General features: G+C 45.2%; 1 protein-coding gene across 3 annotated transcripts in view; it reads left to right on the forward strand.

Moving 5' to 3' along the window:
* PRDM10 (PR/SET domain 10) overlaps positions 1 to 19519 on the forward strand; it is a 905887-nt gene that overhangs the window by 602097 nt on the left and 284271 nt on the right. For all 3 annotated transcript variants that reach the window (XM_069224480.1, XM_069224481.1, XM_069224482.1), the window contains 2 exons: positions 6913 to 7068; positions 17280 to 17459. In XM_069224480.1, the coding sequence (XP_069080581.1) occupies positions 6913 to 7068; positions 17280 to 17459 (336 nt within the window). The remainder of the gene's footprint in view (positions 1 to 6912; positions 7069 to 17279; positions 17460 to 19519) is intronic.

The raw sequence follows: 19519 nt of genomic DNA on the forward strand, positions 1-19519 counted from the left end.
CCCAATCTATCCCCAGACCACCATCTGTCTTACATCCTTCTCAAACATTTCTCTTCTTTTTTAGCTGTGTCACCCAACAGACACACAGGACCACTACTTACCAAAACAACTTACTACTTCCCCTTTGAAGTCCATTCCCATCTGTGGCAGGTTGTCTTACGAGCGTATCAAGCAGAGGCAAAAGACTGGGGTTCTTTATGGTTGATATTTTTATTCTCTGTTTATTCACAGGTCATTCTCTTAATCATTGTTCAAAGGGGTTTTGGATAAGTCTTAGGGGTTCTGCTTTCCTCTCTTCCTTTCTTTTCTCTCCTGGGTTTCCTCGCTCCCTGGTCTCTTCCGGTCTGTGAGAGGATGTGGTCGTCTCCCTCGAATCCCGGCAGAAATGTAAATTAACAGAAAAGAAACAGATAAGTATTTCGGCAGTACTGGGTGGGGTCTTGTGCTCGTGAGGGAAAAAGGCAGCAAGCGGGAAAGTTCGTGAGGGGATGATCAGTGGTGGGGTTTAGGGTTCCTGGGGTCCACAACGTGCCTGGTTCCCTTCGTGCCCCTTCCCTTGTCTCTTACTCACCCTCCCCGCCCTTCCTCCCACTTCCCTGGTGCCTTTCCCCGTGCCCGAGACTCCTGTGATCCTTCCTGTCCCTAGGAGAGACCGTACCTTGTCAAGCCACGACCCTCTGGGGTCGTGGCGGCTTTCTCGTTTCTCCGACGTCGCTTGCTTCCCCGGTTCTCGCGTTTCGGCGCTTCTCCTGTGGACCTCCTCCTGTGTTCTCACCGGGGCTGCCAAAGGTTCTGTCCTCTTCTATCCTTCCTCGTTTCTCGTCGTGCTCCTCTCTTCTCTTCTCTGGTTGTCCGTCGCGCCCCCTTTTTTAATCCCCTTGACCGTAGGTCGTCGATGCTGTAACGACGTGGCGTCTCCCTGTTGCCAGGGGAACGCCGCGCCGTTTCCGTGGAGTCAGCCGAAAGATGGCGGATTCAAGGTGAGTTAGATGCGGTCTCCGGGACCCGTCTACAATCCCCTACCCTTGATCGGGGCTGATCGAGGTCCGATGAAGGAGGAAACCGGGAGAGGTAGTCGGCAGGACCTTGCAGGGAACCAGGGATATGGCGAACCTGGAACGTAAAGGGTTGCAGTTCTAGGAACCATCTCAAGATTCTGGAGTTGGAGTCTTTGTGAGAGGCAAGCCAGGTGAGAGGGGCATGGTCAGTGAACAGAACGAAGGACCTACCCAAAAGATAATACTGCAAGGATTCCACAGCCCACTTAATGGCGAGACATTCTTTTTCGATCGTAGGGTAATGGGTCTCTCGTGGAAACAGTTTCCTACTTAGAAAAACAACCGGGTGGTCAAAACCCTCGTCGTCGGGCTGTGTGAGTACGGCTCCGAGACCTACGTCCGATGCATCAGTATACAAGTGAAAAGTGTTGAGGAAATCGGGGCACTTTAGTATTGGGTCTGAGATAAGGGACTGTTTCAATCGTTCAAAGCTACTCTGTTGGGAGTCGGTAAATGGAGCCAATTTTGTGGGGTTCTGCTTGGTCAGGAGGTCAGTCAGAGGGGCAGCAATGGTGGAATAATTGGGGATAAATCGGCGGTAGTATCCTACTAAGCCTAGGAACGACCGTAGGTCTTTCTTTGTTTTGGGTTTAGCTGTTTGTAATATGGCCTCAACTTTGTTTTGTTGTGGTTGTAGAGTGCCACTTCCTATGATATAACCCAGATAGGAGATTTCAGTGTTTCCTAGTAAACACTTCTTAGGGTTGGCAGTTAAGCCGGCTTCCGTTAAGGCGGAGAAGACCGTATCTAGATGTTTTAAGTGATCTTGCCAGGTTTCACTAAAAATGACTATGTCATTTAGGTAGGCGGTGGTAAAAGCCTGTAAGGGTTTTAAGATTCGATCCATCAGACGCTGGAAAGTCGCGGGAGCGCCGTGAAGACCAAAAGGTAAAACCGTAAATTGGTAAATGCCGGAAGAGGTTGAAAAGGCTGTCTTTTCCTTGGCATCGGGGTGGAGGGGTATTTGCCAATATCCCTTGCTTAAGTCCAGGGTGGATAAATAGCGAGCCTTTCCTAATTTCTCTAAGATGTCATCCACTCTGGGGATAGGGTACGTGTCAAAAAGGGAAATCTCATTAAGCTTGCGAAAATCAATGCAAAGTCTTATTGATCCGTCTGGTTTAGGAACCAACACTACGGGGGAATTCCAGGGACTATTGGAGGGTTCAATAACCCCTAAGGCTAACATAGCCTCGACTTCGGCTTCAATAATAGGTCTTCGTGCCTCAGGGATGCGATAAGGACGAAGACGTACTACGTGTCCTATAGGAGTGTTAATGTGATGATAGGTCAATGAAGTTTTTCCTGGTGTTTTGGAGAAAAAATGGGGATGTTGCTCGATTAGGGTGTCTAATTGGTTTTTTTTAGTATCAGTTAGCTTTTGATTAATACTGGGTTTTTCTTCTGGATGTGTTATCCTTATAGGACATATCTCTAGTTCTCGTTCTTTGGTATAAGAGACCAAACATCCGATATCCGTCTGGTCTTTAGTCTCTTCTACAGACTTCCATTGTTTTAACAAATTTATGTGGTAAATTTGGGTTTTCCTTGGGTTGGTACTCATCTCTAATAGATAGGTAACAGGGGAGACTGATCTAATGATCCTATAGGGTCCCTGCCATTTAGCAATCAGCTTATGGTCAGATGTAGGTCGCATAATGAGGACCTGTTCATTAGGGATTAAGGAACGTATTTTGCTTCCCTTGTCATAGTGTGCTTTTTGTTGATTCTGAGCCGTGACTAAATTACTATGAACATCTTCCCAGAGGGTTTGTAACTGACTTCTAAGTTGATGGATATAGTCCATCAGGGGTTTCCCTTCTTCCTGTTCTTCCTCCCATGTCTCAGCAGCCATATCCAGGAGACTGCGAGGCTGCCTCCCGAAAACCAATTCAAAGGGACTATGTCCCGTAGAGGACTGTTCGTGGGTTCTTATGGCATATAGGACCAAGGGAAGCTTCTGATCCCAGTTGCGACCGGATTCATCCACGGTTTTCCTTAACAGTGTCTTTATTGTACGGTTATATCGTTCTACCAGCCCATCTGTCTGGGGGTGATAGACCGAGGTGCGTAGCTGGGTGATCCCCAATAACTGACATACCTGTTTCATGAGTTTTGACATAAAGGGTGTACCTTGATCCGTCAAGATTTCCTGGGGAAAACCTATTCGGGAAAAGATTGTTATCATGGCTTGGGCTATTGTTTTAGTGGTCATGCTGGAGAGGGGTATGGCTTCTGGGTATCTAGTCGCATAGTCAACTATGACTAAGATGTAGGTATGTCCTTTAGAAGAGGGAAGGAGGGGTCCTACCAGGTCCATGCCCACCCGTTTAAAAGGGATATCAATGATGGGTAAAGGGTATAATGGTGCTTTCCTGGGCATTCCTGGTTCAGTTAATTGGCATCTAGGGCATTGGGAACAGTACCTGCGTATCTGAGCATATACTCCTGGCCAGTAGAATTTTCGCATCAGATATTCTTCCATTTTTTCCCGTCCATAATGGCCTCCCCCGGGTTGATTATGGGCTAAAAACAGTACATGAGCTCGAAATGGTTCTGGAACTACTAATTGTTGCTTGGTTTCCCCTTTTGCTGTTCTAGTTATTCGGTATAGGAGGTGTTTCTTGATAAGAAAATAAGGACCCACCTCATTAGTGATCTCTGTTTTTGCCGAGCTCCAGGCATGGGAAAGGGTGGGATCTTCTCTCTGGCTGGTTGGGAAGGAGATGGGCCTGCTACTAATCTCTGCTACTAGTTGAGGAATATCCTTTGTCTTTCGGGTTTCCTGATATTGTCTTTTCTCCTGTCTTTTCTCGTTTCGTGTACGTTTCTTTCGGTGCGGTGGTATTTCTATGGGGACGTTGGAAAAAGGGGCTTCGGTCCACCACTCGGGAGTCTCAGCGGATCCCCGGACTTGATCTAATAGGTCATAGAATCGATTATAATCAGTCCCGATAATACAGTCCTCGATTAGTCGATCCATAACCCCTATCGAAACCATATCCTGAAAGGGACCCCATTCTATCTGAACCGTGGTTAGGGGATAAGTTCCTTTGTCTCCATGTATACAACATATGGATACCCAGCGATTAGTGACCGAAGTATCCCCAGGGATTAGATCCTTCCGGATTACAGATTGGCTGCATCCTGAATCAATTAGTGCCGAAATGACCCGTCCATTTATGGTGATCAGGTATCTAAATTTCTCATTCCCTTTTCCTGTACGTAGAACTCTACGTCGTGTGACCCCAATTTCCATGGGTTCCGGTCCTTCGGATTTCCTGGGACATATTCTGGCAATATGTCCCCATTCTCCGCAGTGGAAACATTGTGGGGACTGCATAGGGTGATGTTCTACGGGTTTAGGGAACCGCGTTTCTTCGGGGAAATACCTGGGAACTGGTTTTGGTGGAGGGATGGGGGTTTTTTGGAAAGGTCTCGGGCCACGGGTTTAAGTTCTGTGGAGCGATGGAAAGCACAAGCCAAATCAATAGCAATCTCAGTGTCCACCTTTGGATGTTGTCGGATCCAATTCTTAGTACTCAGGGGCAAGGAATCCAAATACTGTTCTAAAGTAATTGTTTTGATGACATCCTCCCGGGTTGTTCCTATGGGTCCCAACCATTTTATAGCCAGGTCTTTCACCCTAAAGTAGAAGGAGCGAGGGTCTTCATTCGTACTCCATTTTATTTTTCTAAATCGTAAACGATAATATTCCGTATCATGCCCGACTCGCCCCAGGATACTTTTTTTTATCTCTTTATAGGGGGTAGAACCATCAGAGTTTGCGGATTGGTAGGCAGCCTGCAGGAGTCCCGTAAGCAAGGGGGCCACATACTGACCCCAGCGGTCCTCTGGCCATTGAGCAGATGAGGCTACCCTCTAAAAATTTGTAAAAAATGAGTCGGGGTCCTCCCCTTCTTGGTACTTCTGGAGAACCGAACTGGGAACGTTTGGATGTACCTTACTGGTCGCGATCGTATCGGTTAACTTTTGTAATGCAGTCTCGTGTACTAGTTGGTTATTGGCTAGGATTGTAGCCTGACTTTTTAACGCTGATTGTAAGGCCTCCCCGTCTTCCTTGGCCTCTCTTTGGTGTGCTTCCCACACCAACTGTAAATGCCTCTGTCCTTCTGCGAGTTGTTTTATCATATCCTCAAGGGATGGAGCTTCACTCATGATTGAACGCTCGTAAGACCACCTGAGGACTAGATCCCACTTCTGACACCAATGTGGCAGGTTGTCTTACGAGCGTATCAAGCAGAGGCAAAAGACTGGGGTTCTTTATGGTTGATATTTTTATTCTCTGTTTATTCACAGGTCATTCTCTTAATCATTGTTCAAAGGGGTTTTGGATAAGTCTTAGGGGTTCTGCTTTCCTCTCTTCCTTTCTTTTCTCTCCTGGGTTTCCTCGTTCCCTGGTCTCTTCCGGTCTGTGAGAGGATGTGGTCGTCTCCCTCGAATCCTGGCTGAAATGTAAATTAACAGAAAAGAAACAGGTAAGTATTTCGGCGGTACTGGGTGGGGTCTTGTGCTCGTGAGGGAAAAAGGCAGCAAGCGGGAAAGTTCGTGAGGGGATGATCAGTGGTGGGGTTTAGGGTTCCTGGGGTCCACAACATGCCTGGGTCCCTTCGTGCCCCTTCCCTTGTCTCTTACTCACCCTCCCCACCCTTCCTCCCACTTCCCTGGTGCCTTTCCCCGTGCCCGAGACTCCCCGTGATCCTTCCTGTCCCTAGGAGGGACCGTACCTTGTCAAGCCACGACCCTCTGGGGTCGTGGCGGCTTTCTCGTTTCTCCGACGTCGCTTGCTTCCCCGGTTCTCGCGTTTCGGCGCTTCTCCTGTGGACCTCCTCCTGTGTTCTCACCGGGGCTGCCAAAGGTTCTGTCCTCTTCTCTCCTTCCTCGTTTCTCGTCGTGCTCCTCTCTTCTCTTCTCTGGTTGTCCGTCGCGCATCCCTCTGCCGGATCCGCCCCCTTTTTTAATCCCCTTGACCGGAAGTCGTCGATGCTGTAACGATGTGGCGTCTCCCCGTTGCCAGGGGAACGCCACACCGTTTCCGTGGAGTCAGCCGAAAGATGGCGGATTCGAGGTGAGTTAGACGCGGTTTCCGGAACCCGTCTACACCATCATTCTATCTCTACTCCAAATTCTACTAAAACACATAAATCAAGAGCCCAAACCTAACACAACTAATACAAAAAGAAAAGGAAAAAAGTACCTATCTACTAACCTCTAATATTGGGTTCTGGAGTAGTGTGCTGCTCGCCGCAAAGTGCTTCAGTGCCTCATCAGGGTAGTAAGCGCTATATAAATACAGTTTACTATTACAATTACAATTAATGACAGTGCCGTAGGGACTGCCCTGTTCGTTTGATTGAGGACTGGACGACTGGTATAATCGAGTGGGTATTTTCTTCAGTAGGCTCGCAAGAAACACTGCATAGTTATAGGCTATTGTGGTGAGGTGGGTTTAGGACAGGAGGTCTGGATGGGTCCTAGTTATATGCGTAATATTGACTGGCTGACTGTTATGTCCTTTTGCATGTTTGGTGTTTGGTTTATTTAACTGTCCATTTCCTCATGCTATAATGTTCTGTGTGTGTGGCGCCATGTTGTACACTGGCCAGTGAATAAAACAAAGATGACTCTGGGGTGTTTCCATCAAAGATATCCTTGTGTTTGATTTATTGGGGTAGAAAATGCTCTGGTGTTTGAATGGATTACATAGATCCAGAACTGATAGCTGTAGTTCAACTCTGCTGTAGTTCTCTTTTGTTAAAATGCAATTTCTAAGGCCGCCTTTTCATATTTCTGAAGTCTTATTATTTTGAAAGGCAGCTGTCTTCTTCAACAGGTGAAGAAGCATGTGCGCAGTTTCCACTCTGAGAAGGTTTACCAATGCACTGAATGCAACAAAGGCTTCTGCCGACCTGACAAGCTTCGGCTCCACATGCTACGCCATTCAGATCGCAAGGACTTCCTCTGTTCCACCTGCGGCAAACAGTTCAAGGTAAGCAAAGACAAGCCATTTGTCAGCCAAACATTCAATGTATTTCTTCCAAAAATATTGCGTAAAGCCAACGGATCGGTGTATGCACCTTTTGGGTAAGACCCATTGTTTATGACTGGAGCACGTGTTGGGTGCTTTGTTTCGTTTCAGCTGTCGAGATTTATTGCTACAGTTGTTCACTTTTGAAACTAATCACAGGTTATTTAAGCTCTTTCTAAAGCGCAAGGGGAGAATATTCTAGAGGACACCCAGATGGGTTGGCATCAGTGTCTGTGAATTAGTGAATTAGACCACTATAAAAAATCAAATACAACTGCCATTTTCTGTCCATATTAACGTACAGCCACGTCCTTAATTAATGTTCAAATATTTCGTTCCTCGTGACTGCTTTCACGTTGTAAGTGAAGGAAAACAGGTGGCACTGCACACACTCTTCATTTCTCCATCCTGTGGATTTCATACACCACAAGCAGTGGTGAGAAGGACTCCATCACACCCCTATGACCAAAAGGAGTAGGGGCTAGCTCCTCTAAAACAAGTTTGTGACTCCATTAGGGAATCGGTATTGGGATGAGTGTATTGTAGGCGTAATTTCAAATAGCGACTCTTTAGCACATTTATCAATTTACCAACTCAAGTTGGGTTGGTAAGAAGTCCCAATGGGACCCTTCTACTTTGTGTATAAAAGAAAAAACGTTTGTTAGGGAGTAGGCAGTGGTCCAAGGGCTAGACCTCTACCACAGAGGATAACTGGATGTTCCACCATAAGCATGATAATAACCGTGACTCTATATGAAATGCAGTGTTGCAGGAGATATTCAGGGTATTGACATTAAATATCACCAAACATCGGGAGATATGCAGCATTTCCATGCAAAAGCTAATACCAGAGCAGAAACACAAGTGGGGCAGTGAGCTCTGAGAAATGTTTTCCATTATCGGCAATACTTAACCTTCCTTATTAATATTTCTAGTTGTCTGTTTCAATTTATTGTACATCTATGAAAGATCCAGGACAAGAGAAAAAATGTTTCTCACCTACAACTAAAGTCCTCCAGGTTTTTTATGTTTCATGTGTTTGTGTGACCTAAAAGTATATAAAGAGAGTCCATCTTTTAACCTTGGTTATGCATTCTCTGCCCTGTGCTATGGAAATCTTACCTGTTCCTCATTGCTTAGCAGCTTGGAATTCATACCTTCATTGGTTGAGAGGTAAGCAGCCCAAAGAATGAGGTGAATAGGATGCTGACGTATATATTTACAAAGGACTAGCTACCAGGAAATATCACAATTGCATATGTTCTGTGAAGGTTGCAAAACCTAGAGAACTTTATTTACAGATAAGCAACATTTTCTTGCATAGTTAAGTTCCATAATCGATAGACGTACAGAAAACATTTGCTTAGTTTCAGAAAATGGAGAAAAGACAGTGAAAATAAGTTTGTCACATGAAGAGATTGTAGAATGTCCAGGCACAGGTAGCCAATATAGACCTTTTATCGGTATGGAGAGATATCATTGGACCTCACAAGCGAGTAGTTGGAAGCACTGGAACCACACCTTAGGGTATACCTTAGGGTGAACAATATAAACACCTGTAACAAATTGGGTTATTAGTTTATTAGTTGGGGTGGTTTAGGTATAAAACCTCAGGTAATAGCCACAATCCTTGTCAGGGTGAACCCTGAAAGTTGTTGCTCGGAATGAGATTTTACCTTAAAAGAACAAAAGACAAGAGGCATCTGGCTGAGCAGGAAACACTTTGTTTAATCAAACATTACAGCTGGGAGAGTAGTTACAGAATTTGGTCTGAGGACTGTCTCTCATAGTACATCAGCTTGGAACACATTTTATACCATTCTCAAGGACCATATAACTATAAACTGAGAACAGTTGTCACGGAGTCATGAATATAAATTCCAAAAAGAGAGAATGCACAAAATGTGGCCCAGTAAGTTCTTGTCCAGGTGTCCTTCCTGAGGGGGGCATGGTCACCTTGTGTGCTGTGTGTGTGTTGCATCCTGATTGGCTAGATGTACCTAACTACATGTGACACCTATCTTAATGGTGTTTTGGAATGCCTGTGTCCCTCTGGCCATGTGTGCTTTATTGGGGCCAATCTCTTGGGACTATTGCAGTGTAGCTGCCTATCTGTGGGATTTTAATCTAAGTTGTCCTGTGTGCATGCTTGGCTGTCGGCTACATGTTATACCACCTGTGAATTCTTAACCGTCTGGCCTGGGTCGCAGAGCCTGCCTGACCAAATACCTTCGTGCTGGGGTCAATGGAGAGTTCATGATGGGGGAATCTAGCAGTGATGTTGCAATTTCGTTTGAGTACGAAATTGTGTCGTTCATGTACAAAGATACCTTTTTATCATACTCAACATCATTCCCCCCCTCTAGTTCAGCCTTCAACTACACTCTCCGATCTTCATGTTATGACAGTCACAGTGTCTGTTCCCTGTTGGCCCACCTCCCTCTCTACCTGTACTCTACCCAATTTTAGGACTGCGATTTTACAGTAGGAAACCCCCAATTGTAAGAAACCACATAAAATCACTAACACAATGAGAACGGGCAACAGTGACGTCCACAAACCAGCTAGCCACCAGGGGAGCCAGGGGTACCAGTTGGATAACCACTCCTGCTCAGGGAGCACTTCCCCTTTCACACATGTCCTTCTGCAGCTGGTGCAGTGCTTGAATGGCAAGCATCAAAGTTCCATTGCCCATGTCATTGCCAGGCAAGAAAGTGCAGCAAGAGGTGCCAATCTTGTCGTACACCCCATCCTCCCATGTAGTCATCAAGACCAGACATACCAATATTGCATCACCATGAGGCGGATGGCTCTAAGCTCTTCCTTTATTACATTAAGGCCGAATTCAGTATTGTTCATCATTTTAAGCATTTCTCGTCTGGTTATTTACAACCAGCTGGCATTAGCTTTGATCTGCAAGGTAAAAAAGGGTATGGACCCTCCTGCTGATACTTGGACGTGGGTGAACAGTCTGAACTTCTCGGGAATGTCCTTGTACTGAGCCTGGCCAAATAGTCAGCAGCTCTTCTCCTTCGAAATTGATGCAACAATGTTGTTTTCTTGCTCGGCAGGTGTTGATACAGTTCAAACAGATCTTCTTGTGGGATGATAAGGGTTGGGATGTGGATGGTGATGTGGACGCAGAGACTGCGCAATCCAGGGAACAAGCGAACTTGTCGCACTGCCAATAGATCCATCAGCGTGGCGGTGTCTCATTGCATGTCTGGGATGTACAATATTGTGCCACAATTCTTGTTTGTGCCCAGCAGGATGGTTCCCTTGCCTCTGAAACATAAGGAATACATTGTGAGTTTCCATACAATTAGGATTGCTCCTTACCTTCAATCCATGTGTACCTGTCTATCTCATTGTCCCAGATCTCCTGACACAGGGTATCTGTGTTGTTGGTTAATTCTCCTCACAAGAGCCATTTCCCTTCATATCATCAGAATGGATGGCTCTGCACTGAAATTCCATGTTTTGGGGCCATTTGTTATTGATGAACACAGCTCCATACACGCTAAGGGCCATCCTAGGGTCACAGATGGAGGCCAGAGCGGATGTGGCTAGGTGGTTTAGTTACCTCCAAGAGTCTCTTCTTGTGAAAGTCTCAGGGCCAAACAGTGTCCTCCCCTATAGCTCCCCTCCTGTGCATCCTGTCTATCTCATTTTGGATGTCACTAGGCTCTGTAAAAAGGTACAGTCCCATAGCATTGGTCTCATAGCAGGTTAGGTTTACCATTACCCTATGGGGCTGTGCTCTACTGTGTTGCAACGTGGCCCTTATTCTACACAGGTACAGATGAAGGAGGTATTTTGCTTTTTCAGGGGCCACCTCTTGGGAAATGTGAAGTCTATCTCCACCTATTGCATGTAGTTATCAGTAAACAGACATAAAATGACCCAGCTGAGCCCACGGCATCATGTGCTGATAACAGAAGTTGTGTAAAAGTGAGCTGTGTAGTGCATGTGGGATGGTGGTGGTAGGTGCAGTGTAATTAAAGGTGACGTGCAAGTGGTCCATTTGCAAACGTGGTGACTATTTCTGAATAGACTCCATTAGACTGGACTGCTCTTTGGAGATGCAAGGATGTGTTAGCATCTCTATCACACAGAGAAGATAAAAATGCATAATTTTCCATAACTCAGGGAACATATTGCGTTCAAAGTGGTTCCAATGAAGAGACGACTGTGATCTTCTTTGAAATTAAACAACTGGTCTTTGTGAAAAACATTTGGGTAAAGTTTGAAAAAGTCTTTGAGACAGGGTATTGTACAGGATCCCGTTTGGGGTTTGGATGCGGAAAGTCCTTGGGTTGTTTTGTAGCTCTTAAAACAAGGATTTTTTTGAGAAAAAGTATTTTCTTCTCGGTCCTGCCGGGGGTGCTGATGCGGCCGCTGAGTAGGCATTGGTCCACTGTAGAGGTGGTGCACTTTTAGCGGCTCAACTCCAAACCTATTGGGCAAGATATTTCACGAAAAGAGAACATTGCATTTTGTACGTTGCCAAATTAATCTGTGAGCAATTCTGCATTTCTCATACTCTTTATGAGGCACCAGAGGGTAGCCTCAATTGAGATACCTTGTTTTGAAGGAAAATAGGCTTATTTTAATAGACATTTTATTTTTATACCTCGTTCTCCCTTTTTTTGATCAGGTAGTTTCTAACCTTCACTGACATTCTGCTGGTGCTGGTAGTCCTTTGGTGCCCTAGTGTATGCATAGGGGGTATCATCAGTGTTAGGCAGTGTCTCTGACTTGCACATGTGAGGGGGATGTGGAAGAGGAAGCGTATCGTACTGAGCGTAGATCGGAGATCGCAATGCGCCCTGAGGTTACGTGTGCACCCATCTGGTCCCAGCACGTGGCATGCTATGTGACCCTCCCAAGTGGCATCAGGTGTCTTGACTATGTCCTTTTCTTGCTGTTTCCTTCACGCTAGCTTTGGGCTCCTGTGTTAGGCTCTTGGGTGTTTTTCCAGATCTCTTGATCTCTAGTGTTGTTACATGGATGGGGTCGGAGAGTTGCTTTAGGGCCCCCGTGTCTGTACTTTGGTGGTGTCCGAAGTTGGGATCGTGGAACTAGAATGGGGATTCCCACTTAGTGGAGTTTTATGGTCCTTGGTCCTGGCTGGGCCACGGGAATGGGGCCCTCTTGAACTAGTATCTGGGTTCTGTCCCATTCACCTGTGGGCTCAAGGATCTGGGGTGCCTGCTTTTCTGAGGTAGTTGGAGTACCGTCCTGCCCCGTGAGACTGCCCTCCTTCTGGGGTGTGGTTTGTTAGCCCCGTCCTGGGGGATCAGCAGCAGAGAGGTCCTGGGCTCTGGCCGGTACCCCAAATAGCAAACTTCAACAAGGATACCCATTCAACAGCTGCACAGCATCCTAAATGGCAGATTCTAATGAGGACGCCTAATTGCAAATTTAGGTTTTGGATCCCTACTACTCTCCTGTTCTTACTTGCAGTCTTCCCTCAGTGAATTTTAAGGTGTGTGTGAAGTGCATGCATGTATTAGGGGATACTAAGGTTTACTGCTCATTCTGGTTCTGTGCCTGCATTAGGGTGTTGTCTCCTCAAACAGCTACCCCTCCCTGTCACGGATACGCCCCCTGTCCTTGTTTGGCTGGTTCCCTATCTGTGGTTGCTGATGCCATGCGCTGGTCCAACTACCTGACCCCTGATGTGGAGGTGTGGCAGTGGACTGGTTTCCCTGCAGCTTAACATAAGGTGTACTCAGATTTCCCTGAGCTTGATTTTGCGGGTGGGGAATTTGGGGGGCCTGGCTGAGACCCATTGACTTTTGCAGGTGGCGTACACCCAGGGAGCACACATCGGCCATGTGGCCCTGTTTCCTACAATAATAGCATCTTAGGGAGTTTGAATGCTGCCAAGCACCCCACTGTTTGTCATTGTAGCTTTCTGGGGCTGTATGGTAGAATGCCTATGGCTAGGGTTATCTCTGCGGTGTTATTCTTGAAGCACAAGATCAATTTCCCAGCCCATCCAACAATGGCGGCAGTTTGACCCTCAACCCTTCCCTGTCCACCTGGGTCCCTGACACATAGATGGCCCCTTATGTACCCTTCTGTACTCGTGGACATATTCACGTTTTGGACAGCCCCGACGGTTTCTCGTTAACATAAGGCTCCCACCTCCTCACATACTCCTGCATGTAAGGGAAGTTCCACTTGGGATCTCCTTTGTGCGGGATATAGTCCCCGGCGAGCTCTGTATCTTCTGGAGTGAAGGATCATTCCTCCGGTCAGGGTCTGTTGTATTGGTCACTTTCCTTGGTCCAGAAGGCTAGTGATTGGCAAAAGGGTCATGCAAACATTCTGCTTTCCTCTTGACCCACTACCGATCCTGTGCGTTCGAGGAGGTTGTAGACATCCTAGTCGCAGCTTCCCTCATACATACACAAGGACGCCATTTTGGTCCTTCTGTGTCTGACTCAGGTTTACTCCCCACACCTAACGGGGACACCTGTCCTGTGGGACGCAGGGGCTTGGTCTGCTGACCATGACAGACAAGCCATCAAGCGTTGGGTGCCTTTACGCTGGACTGGGGTGGTGTAGGGAGTGTCGGGTGTGCTGGCCCGCTAGTCTGTTATGCTTGGATCTGGTTGCCTGTTGTCCAGTGGGGGCCTCTTGGGCTTCCTCAGTGGGCGGATTAGTGTATCCCAATGCAGGGATAGCAAGCATCGGGGAAAGCACCTCCATGCTTACATATGGTGGGGAGGTGTGGATGCCTTGTTTGCTGAAGGTGGGTCAAAGTTATCAGCCTGGGCCTCCTCAAACACAGCTCGTAGTTCCCATAAAGCTTCCCATTTGTCCTTCTTCTGCCCTGTATACTTTGTATTTAGGTTTTAGTGTGCTCAAATACGTTGGTGTCAAACGTTTCCTCATTAGGTCAAGGGTACGTGTGCACCTTGGTATGCGTATACAACTCATGGCAGAACCTGCTAAGTTTCTTTGTCTCTGTGGGGAACTTACTCTTCATGTGCTCAAAAGGGGTCTCCACGGTGGGAGTTGAGTAGTCTCTTTCTTTGGGTGTTCTTACTCTTCCACTTTTATGTCTATAGGGGAACTAGTTACACATCTTCAATCTTTCTATGGTTATAAGGTCTCTTTCTTCTAAATAGTTAGCTTTTATATGTTTATAGACTTTTTTTCTCCAGTGGAAGGGAATATCTATAGGTCTTACTCTGTCTAATCTGGTAACGGAAAATCTTTACAAGGGATTTTACGGACTCTAATCTGGTGGGTGAGGATAAATACACACAGGGATCCAGTGAGCTCAGTACTATCAATGTAATTCACAGATGCGTAACAAACATTTAACAAACAAACGCATAAAGATTCACAATCCTAGGAAAAGTGCAATAGTTAATTCACGACAACTTTAGAAACTTGTTGACAAAACAGCAAGTCTTACTTTGGCATCAAACAACAATTTTGTGTGAATTACCAATCCTCTTCATTAAACATAAAACATCAACAAAAACATAATAGTCAACATTCAGGACAAACACAGTCACATTGATATTCCATCATCACAATATCAAAACAACACCTTTCTAATTGGCTGAGGGGTTAGCAGAAGAAGCCTATAAAAAATTATTCAGGGGAACGGCCCACTTGCTAAGCTTTACCCCTGCCTACTCCTAGTGCATGTTATCCTGTGACTAAAGGAAGCTCTGTGCTGGGCGGGAGCTAGAGGAGCCCGATAAGCTAATCGATACGATCTCGGAGGAAAGGGTTATAACAATTTGCATGGAGGGAGAAGGGACTTAGTTCAATGATTATAAACCCTTTCTTGGCAGAAACATAAGCTATGTCTACTCTCCAGGATCCCAATTGTTCTACTTCCCAAATGTCCAAATTACACCCTATGTCAACACCCAGGGGTCCCAGGTACTGTCTGCGTAATGCCCAGAGGTCCATGCAAACACACCTCTCACTTCTTTCAGACACCAGCAATGTTAAGAAACGAATAGTGCTGAGATAGCCTCTTTAGCCTAATAAGATTGAGATATGAGCCTGATATCACACCCAGAGCCTACGGATACCGACTGCACTACACCCAGCAGTCTAAGCGAACACACTTCTTCACTTCTTTCAGGCACTAGCAGTGTTAAAAAACTGATAGTGCTGAGATAACCACCTTAGCCTAAGATTGAGATGTGGCCCCTGTGTTACAACAAGAGCCTATGTGTACCGACTGCATGAAGCCCAGCAGTCCAAGCGATCACACTGTTTAACACACTCAGAGGATAAGTGTACCGCTGTGGATCGTGCCGCAGTTCAGCGAATAGACACCTCTTAAAGCATTGATGTCAGCTCTATGTCACACACAGAGTCTATGCGTACCACTGCATGAAGCCCAGCAGTCCAAACGGTCAGCAACCAATACAATGTAAAACAACTCAAACAATAACACAGTTTTCACCCTTCCTTATGCTATCGAAAATGTGACTCCCCTCTGGTTATGGTTTCCTAATTTGCCACATTTCAAATGCTAGGACTAGGGCTCCGCTGTGGTCTCTAACCCTTTTGACGGCAGCTTCAGGACAGACCTCCACCTCGCATATTCAGCAGAACTTTCAATCAATTGTGGCATCTGTTCACCTTCCTTGTTGCGCCAATGTGAATCTGTCCAGGCGGGGTCATCTTCCTTCGGCTGCATTTGGGTCTGAGATTAAATCTCTCCTATCTAAAATGTTGCTTAGAATGAGATTGTATCTTAAAAAAACAAAAGGCAAGAGGGGGTTCTGGCAGAGCAGGAAACAGTTCATTAATCGAACATTACAGCCGGGAGAGCAGTTACAGAATCAGGACTGAGAACTGTCTCTCGGACTACATCAGCTTGGAACACATTTTAAATCATTTTCAAAGACCATAAAGCTATAAAATGAGTACATTTATCATGGAGTCATGAATATAAATTCCAGAGAGAGAGAATGCAGGTGAACCTCAACCCTGCATGGACACAATGTGGGCAAGCGAGTTCTTGGACAGATTTCCAGCCTGAGGGGCACGTGGTTACCTTGTGTGCTGTATGTGTTGCATCCTGATTGGCTAGGTGAACCTAACTACATGTGGCATCTAACTTTATGGTGTTTTGGAATGCCTGTGTCCCTTTGGCCATGTGTGCTTTATTGGGGCCAATCTCCTGGAACTATTATAGTGTAGCTGCCTATCTGTGGGATCTTCGTCTAAGTTGTCCTGTGTGCATGTTTGGCTGTCGGCTAAATGTTACCCACCTGTGACCTGTCAGATATTAACTTTCAGGCCTGGGTCGCAGAGCCTGCCTGAACAAATGCCTTTGTGCATGGGTTGACGGAGAGGTCATGATAGGTGACTCTAACAGTGGTGATGCGATTTTGTTTGAGTGTGAAAATGTATTGTTTATATACAGATACCTTATTATCATGCACATCAACAAAGACACCAAGTTTACCTGAGCTCAACCATCTGGTGACTATGGCACAGAGCAGACAGACTTAACTGAGAAGCAATACGTAAAGTATTTATGCAGTACCAAAACAGTAAAACAGTCGAAATGCAAAACAATAAAAATCCTGAAATAAATTAGAAAAATAGAGTAAAATTCAATAAACAAAATGACACCATAATGACAAGCAAGCCAATAATGGCAACCAGAAATATGTTTGTTTTCAAGTTTTAAGTAGGAATATCAACAAGAAGAACCAAGTGCCAATGATAGTCAATGATCGCGGCAGAACAGAACCTAGTCACAGTTTAATGCTGACCGTGGTGGAGCACGGGTCGGATGCACTAACTTGGTTTGTATATGTCAAAGATTTTACCTTCTGCCTTTAGTTCTTTAAGTACCACCATAGGAGTACACTTCTAAAGCCCTCAGGACATCAAGGGAGGCACGTAGACACAGGGTGGAATGCAGAGTCCAGTCCAGGTCAAGTAGCCACTGATCAGCTTGGCAGTTGCAGGAAAGGCCTCTTGGAGCTTGTTGTATCCCTGTTGCTTGCAAAGTCCGTTTTTCTTTTCAGATCTCTGTCTATATCTCATTGTTTACACAATGAAAAATATGTATTTTATTGACTCTTGAAGTAAATCTGTTATCTTCAGAAGTAATCCTCCTTCTTCTTTGAACCTTTTTTCTTATCATTTTCTCGTTTCTTTTTAAAAAGAGAAAGGACAAATTGAGAGAGCACATGCAAAGAATGCACAACCCTGAACGGGAAGCCAGAAAGGCAGATCGCATTAGTCGCTCCAAGGCTTTCAAACCTCGTCTCATCTCCACTGACTATGAGAGCTTCATGTTCAAGTGTCGAATGTGTATGATGGGCTTCCGAAGACGAGGCATGCTGGTGAGTATCAGAAACCTATGCCATTGACATAATTGGGAAAAAGTGATCATCAAAAAGAAATGCATCTGGGTAGGTTAGTGATTGACATGGAACAAGTGTGAGTGATTCTCTGCTGGCTGTGTATGATCAGAGTGAAGAGATCCATGGTAGTCAACAGCTCTCTATTTCTATACTATTGAGAGTGATTAATGATGAGAAAATGTTACTCCTGTTAGCCTTCAAAACTGCACTGAAGTCAAGAAGTGTAGTGGGGCATGTGTCTCTTTTATCAGCTGCTTCAGGACTACTTTCCAGATTTTTAGGAAGGGTAGTCTGTGCTCCAAAGCCAAACCAGAATCTAGCCAGTTAAGGAATTTTCTAGAATTTTCAGTGTTGTTTTCAGGTGACCTATAAGTCTGTAATGTTGAATGGTATCATTCAGGAGATAGATTTCAGGTTGGTATAGAGTATTCTAAGTGACAGGTGATGATAGAAAATTATCCAATTTACAAAGTTTGGTTTTTGCAAGTGGAGGGAGTCAGCAGGAATTTAAGCGATGTGAGACTTAAAGACTGACAAGTGAAACATTGTAGAATGATTTGAATCCATGTCTTAGTAACTTGTAACTTGTGTAGGGATCTCTTTTTACAGCGTGGAGAGGTTTGTTTGAGGCTTGTTCAAGGGCATATAAATCCATTGAAATTAATTAAGTATTGACTAATTAGGTAATATGCTGCAAAATAAAGGACTTTGTAAGATAGAAAAGCTTGAAAGGGCAGACTGATGAAACGTTTTGTTGTGTAGCCATTTTAGCTATAGCTCCATGCACGTTAGTTTAATACACTAGGCCGCTGTGCACTTTGACCTAGATATATTTTATTCGGCTTCTCATTGTTATTTTTACAATAACCAGTTTTACCGTCTTGATTTAATTTCTTCTATCTAACTGTTTTGCTTAGCCCAGCACTGTGTTCTCAAACAAGACATTCTTGATCACTTTGTGCTTCAATCAAGGCTACAGTTTGGTACATTGCCGGTGAACGTGGTAGAAGTTTAGTCTCCAACATTGTAGAAAATACACATCCTTACGTAGGGACATTTTCTTAGAACATTAGCTGTGTTATTATAAAAACTCTTTCTAGTCCCATTACACGTTAAGAGGGAGATTCCAGCCAGGGAACCACGAATGTATGCCGATTTCTGAATGCTGCGCTGCAGATACTAACGCAGACTACAGGCCTTTGCTCAGGTATGAGAGTCGATGTCCTTCCAGGGGAACCTGAAAGGCAGAATTAGAGCTTAACATGCTGTGCTCAAATTATGACTCAGATAGAAAATAGTCCATCGATTCTAGTGGCAATATGATAGAGTTATTCTTATGCTTCACTCTCATCGTCACCATTTTAATATTGTCATGTTGTGTTGTTCTGGTTATTGCAGCTCACGCTTTGCTATCTAAAATGCAGTTGTTTTATTAAACCAGTCTTTAAAACGAACACTGCTTTCATTGTCGTTTATATATGAGACTGAATTGCGAATGAGAGAAGCGGATGTGACCTGAGTGACCACGACTTCCCTGAGAAGTGTGTTATGTCATGCGCTCGGGTGCCCAGTCATCTCTATCTTTCGGGAGAGACGAGGCACTGCTAGTTAGCCGGAACAAAAAACCCGGATTTGGAGCGACAGTTGTCACCCACTGTGGGTCAGACTCAGTCTCCCACACCGTGGACGATCTTGCTGCTCAAAATCCAGTAGTCTCATTAGAATAATGAGAGCCTACGCAACATTTTATTGCATTGGGGCACTTTGCTAGAGGCTTGTGAGTAAATGGCTTGACAGAGTGGTGTTGAGTGAATAAGTGAGTATGTTAAGCAGTAACTGTAGGCTAAAGCGATGGTAGATATGATAAATGAAAATGTAATTTTGTTTTCATTTGACTCTCTCGTTGTAGTCAGAGGACAAGGGGAGAATGAGGTCAAGGTCGAAGGAGGTGGAATTGCTGCGAATGATGAATGACTAGAATTTCAGACTTGGTGATTTAAGCATTATGCTGCTCTTGGTCATCCTGTAGCATTTGGTAA

This window comes from Pleurodeles waltl, chromosome 3_1 (genome assembly GCF_031143425.1).
Source record: "Pleurodeles waltl isolate 20211129_DDA chromosome 3_1, aPleWal1.hap1.20221129, whole genome shotgun sequence".
NCBI lineage: Eukaryota > Metazoa > Chordata > Amphibia > Caudata > Salamandridae > Pleurodeles > Pleurodeles waltl.